The 5330-nt window shown below is 48.5% G+C and overlaps 1 protein-coding gene across 2 annotated transcripts in view; it reads left to right on the forward strand.

Annotated features, from left to right (window-relative positions):
• Window positions 1-5330, forward strand: part of Rufy1 (RUN and FYVE domain containing 1) — a 46628-nt gene that overhangs the window by 26287 nt on the left and 15011 nt on the right. For both annotated transcript variants that reach the window (XM_005350147.3, XM_026780644.1), the window contains exons 10-12: window positions 786-902; window positions 1753-1920; window positions 5165-5262. In XM_005350147.3, the coding sequence (XP_005350204.1) occupies window positions 786-902; window positions 1753-1920; window positions 5165-5262 (383 nt within the window). The remainder of the gene's footprint in view (window positions 1-785; window positions 903-1752; window positions 1921-5164; window positions 5263-5330) is intronic.

Genomic DNA, 5330 nt, shown 5'->3' on the forward strand with positions numbered 1-5330 from the left:
CGAAAAACCAAAAAAAAAAAAAAAAAAAAAAAAAAGACTTCTGAAAATCCCAGCCTTTGTACTCCAGAGTTCCGGTTTGGCTCAGTGCTGAGTGGGCTGTCATTTTGTCCCAGGTTCCATGGCTTCTTTCTCCCAAACTCCCCTGGCACGTTGTTCCTCCTTTGCAGCAGGTGCACCTGGCCGTGTGTAAGGCTGGTGGCTCAGCCGTAGAGATGAGATCTGAGTCACCACAAGTCCCCAGTGCTAGATAAAGCTGGCAGCAAACACCGTGTGGTAGATGGAGTACGAGCCTTTCCCGCCAGGATTTCTTGACCTCTTGTAAATAAAATTAACTAAACCATTACCCAGCCTAATTTGTTAGCCACACACCTGTGATCCTAGCATGCAAGAGGCAGAAGTAGGAGGATCACAAGTTCAAGTACATAGAGAGACCCTATTACGTAGCCATACGCAGATCTATTGGCCTGCTGGCATCTCTCATCTTTCAGGTTGTTATATCTTTAAGAGTCATCAGATATATGGCTGGCTCAAGATTCATCATGTTTTAAAGGTAGAAAATTAAGTCAGGGGTGTGGTGCACAGCTTTAATCCCAGTACTTAGGAGGCAGAAGCAGGAGGATCTTGTGAGTTCAAAGCTAACCTATTTTACAGGGCGAGTTCCAGGACAGCCAGGGCAACAGAGAAAAACTGTCTTGGAAAAAAAAAATTGTGACATATTTTGAAATGTATTATAGCTAGTTGACTTTCTAAGAGTGAGTCGTTCTTGGTGTTCTTGTGTGATTCAGATAACAAAACAGGACACCAAGGTTGAGCTGGAGACTTACAAGCAGACCCGGCAGGGCCTGGACGAAATGTACAGCGATGTCTGGAAGCAGCTGAAGGAGGAGAAGAAAGTCCGACTGGTGAGCGGGACCCAGCATTCTTAGCGAGAGTCCGTCAGCTGCCTTCCATACTCATATACCTGCTTGCACCTGCTGATACTCCTGGAGAGACAGAAACTGGCCTTTTTAGTTCATGTTTACACTGCAGTTCTGTGTCATTTGTGTTTGTGCCCAATGGATGAGTCTTTTCTAGAGGCTGTTATGAGACCCGTCTGTCCCCTCGGTCATAGGCTCTGGGCACTTCACTCTGCACTGTGGCCGCAGTTCCTTTCCAAACCTAGTTCTCCTGTGTGCTTTGTCTTGGCTTCCTGGGATGTATGTGGGGCACCGTGCTCTGAGGTACCCAGGACAGAAAGGACCATTTCAGGATGGTGGCGCCTGTGCCGCGGTAAAGTCCAGAGCATTCGGAAGCTGTCCTACCCCGTCAGGTCTCCTGGTGCACAAGTCAAGCATTCCTGCAGGACCCTGGCTTCTGTTTTCCTTTTGGGAACAACCTGGCTTCTAGAATTCTGGCTCATGTTGCCAAGTCAGTGTTCTGTTGACTTGATGCAGAGCTAGTGTCTTGGTACTGTACTCCTGGCAACTCAGGAGCTGAGGCAGGAAGATTATGAGTTAAAGGCCAGCCTGGGTTACACAGTTAAACTCTTTCCAAAACTGAGAAGAGGGAAGAAGAGCAGGAAGAAGGGGAAGGGAAGGTGGGAGGGCCAGAGGAAAGAAGGCAGCCAGGCAGGCAGCGTGGAGGAGAGGATGGGCGTAAGGAATCCTGTCGGCCTTTCTCCATCTCGCGGGCCTGCCCTGTCCTGCAGGGACTCCCCCTCAGCTATGCCGCTGCCTCTTTCTCAGTAGACTCCCCTTGTCCGTGTCTTTAAAGGAACTAGAGAAGGAGCTGGAGCTACAGATTGGAATGAAGACTGAGATGGAAATCGCCATGAAGTTACTGGAGAAGGACACCCATGAGAAGCAGGACACGCTCGTCGCCCTCCGCCAGCAGCTGGAGGAAGTCAAAGCAATTAACTTACAAATGTTCCACAAAGTTCAGGTGAGAACTGGCCTCAGGTCTGGACCGCTGCCCTCAGCTGCCTTTCAGTGCCGTCTTCCTTCCTGCGGAACACGCAGACAAGCCTGGTCCTCAGTCCTCGTGCTATTGCAGTGTTTTGGATGTTTTGCTTGAGACAGGGTCTCAGCAGGTAGCCCTGGCTGACCCAGAACTCACTACATAGATCAAGCTATTCTCAGAGTTCTGCCTGTCTCTGCATTCTGAATGCAGGAACTAAAGGTGTGCACTCCCATGCCTACTGCATATATTCATTTTTAAAGGTTTGTTTTTAATTTACCTGTGTACATTTATGACTTTGTGAGTATATGCGCATGTGCGTACAAGTACCTGAGGAGGCCAGACACACCAGATTCCTTAGAGCATTTGTGAACTTCCCAGCATGGGTACCAGGACTTCTTTTTGAACCATATTTTAAATTTTTACATTTTTTTTCAGGTTTGGCCCATTAGAGGCATAGTAGTGTGTGTTAGGGAATCTGCTCTAATAATCTACTAGGATGCCTTTGAAGCATGGAAGTGTATCTGTAACACAGTAAGGCTTGCTCTTGGCGACCACTCAGAGACCCGGGCAGGGCTGCAGCTTTGCAGGGCACTGTTCCTGCGTCTGAGCAGGAAGAGGAGAAGGAGCTGTCTAAACCAGCCAGACACTTCCTGTCTCAGAGTGAGATGGAAGTTGTATATGCTGCCTCTGGTGTTCTCCCTGGGGACAAGTTGATCATCTTAGCTGCAGGGCCCTGGAAACTCCATCTTTTCTGGGCTACAGCCAGATAAAAGAGAGAATATTTGTTGATGGGCACATAATTATCTGTCTGTAGTTAGCCCCAAGATTGCTGCTGAGAAGTTCCATCCAGGCCCTCCTCAGAGGCCACAGTCCCTAGCTGGTGACCAGTAATTCCCCAGCAGTCCACATGACCCGTGAGCTGGAAGCCAGCTGTCCCTCTCACATGGACCCACCACAGCCTGTGATGCTGCAGGAAGAAAGCGGACTCTAGAAAAGAAATGAGTGCACTGTCTGAGTGGGAATTGCCAAGACTGCGGCCCCTAGCAGTGGGCTTTATTTCTGCCTTCTGAGAGGACACTCGTGTCACCCAAAGGTCACCACCATCCTTGGCCACATTCTGAAGGAGTTCGGGGAGTGTGTCCTTCTAGAAGATAAACAGCTTTGGTGGCCAGCCTCTTGTTGGTGTCAGTTTGCCAGGTTGGCATTTGTAATAGGAACCATGGTCATAAGTGTATTTCATAGCAGATTCCTGACTCTTTGGCAGCGTTGTCACCTCTGTCACAGGCTCTGGTCTTTTCTTTCCCTCCTGTGTGTTTATCAGGGAGCCAGGTTCAGTGAATGCACTTCTGCCTTGTTCACCGCTTCTCACGACCAAGTCTGGATGTGTGTCCATGTCTCTCTGTTTTATCAGTGACAGATCATCTGAAACCCCAGACTTATATAGGGAAGACTTGGGTCTGATTGTCACTAAATGGGACTGCACACATTAGACAACTGCTCTGCCACGGATCCATCCTCCAGCCTGCATGAACTGGCCTACAGGGCCTTGATAGCCCAGTGTTTAGTCTTTGGCTGTTTTCCGAGACAGGGTCTCTCTGTGTAGCTCTGTGACTGTCCTGGGATTTTACCAGGCTGACTTAAAACTCACAGAGATCTGCCTGCCTCTCTGCCTCCCAAGTGCTGGGATTAAAGATGTGTGCCACCACACCTGCTTTCATAGAAATTTTTAAAATTAAAAATTAGCACAAGAGAGCTGAGTGACAGAACATTTGCCTAGCATGCAAGAGGCCCTGGGTTCCATCCCCAGCATTGCCCCCCCCCAAAAAAAAACCAAAGGAAACACACACACACACACACACACACACACACACGAAAACTGACTCATACCTGTGACTATCACTTAATCCCTGCATTCCTAAGAATGGGATGGAGGATCACAGACTGGCCAAGGCCAGCCTAGGCTACATAATAAGACCCTGTCTCATTGCTGGGCGCTGGTGGTGCGTCCTTTAATCCTAGCACGTGGGAGGCAGAGGCAGGTGGATCTCTGTGAGTTCAAGGTCAGCTTGGTCCACAGAGTGACTTCCAGGACAGCCAAAGCTGTTACACAGAGAAATCCTGTCTCAGAAAAACAAACAAACAAACAAACAAAAAAAGGATCCTGTCTCAAACACACACACACACACACACACACACACAGAGTGGAGTGGGGGCATTACGAGAGGAGAGGACCTGAGGATACAGACAGCTCAGGGATAGAATACTTTTCTAACACCATGCACACACACATGTGGAATCTCAGAGTGCAGACAGCTCAGGAATAAAATGTTTGTATATTCTTCAGCATCAGCTAAAAAGAAAAAAAAAACAAACTATTTTGTGTCCCTCAAATCCCGGCAAAAGTATTTCGTCTCCAGGGAAGCACACTTCCCCATTTAGCATCAGAAGGCAGATTCCTCTTAGAGCTGCAACATGTCCTGTTTTGGTGACCTTTCTTTGTGTGTAAGTGGGATATGGCTTCATTTCGCTGCAGTATCTTGGTGCTGTGTTCTTCCAGGTCTGAGTGTTTCTTAGTTTCCGGTTCTTTTCTCTTTAAGCTGAACAACACTTAGCATGTTGTTCTGTTTGATCAGTTCTATCCTGAGTGTACGCTTGGGCCAGAAAATGCAGTCTGTGGGGAGGTCCTCCTGACTTCCTTCTGCAGCAGGCTCTCTGTAACCTTTTAGCTTACAGTACATCTCTTGTGACTACAGAGTGCTCCCTCCTGCTTACTGGGACTGGGTAACTGTTCTGCTTAAAACTGGGACAGAGTGAGTTTCACAGCTATGCCTGTGGAACAGCCCTGCCTCTGACTGGCTCTTTAGCCCTCAGTCAGTCTCTTCTATGCTGAGCCTCCCTCTTTATGAGAAACTGAAGCTGACAGTGTCTCCCTTGAGAACCCTCCAAGGGGTCATGTGAAGTGGCAAGTATGCCCAGGCCATGAGGCTGCTTGGGAACAGAGACCACACTGACTGCAGCAGGCAGACCCCAGCTCCTGCCTCTTTGCTTTTCTTTGCCTAGCAGAGCTGGAGCCTTGACCTGGTTTGTCCAGGGCTCTAGGGAAGAGCAGCAATTAATGAAATACTCTTGGGAGTGTTGCAAAGTCTCTTAACAGTGAGGCCTGTTTGTAATGCATGGATGTGGAGGAGGGCAGGGCATCTTACAGACCATCTCCTTGGTTTCATAGAATGCAGAGAACAGTTTACAGCAGAAGAATGAAGCCATCGCTTCTTTTGAAGGAAAAACCAATCAAGCAATGGCAAGCATGAAACAAATGGAAGAAAGGTAATCCCTTCCCTGGTAGACAGGGCATCTCTAGAAGGGTCTGGGTAATCCCTTCCCTGGTAGACAGG

This window comes from Microtus ochrogaster, chromosome 7, assembly GCF_000317375.1.
Source record: "Microtus ochrogaster isolate Prairie Vole_2 chromosome 7, MicOch1.0, whole genome shotgun sequence".
NCBI lineage: Eukaryota > Metazoa > Chordata > Mammalia > Rodentia > Cricetidae > Microtus > Microtus ochrogaster.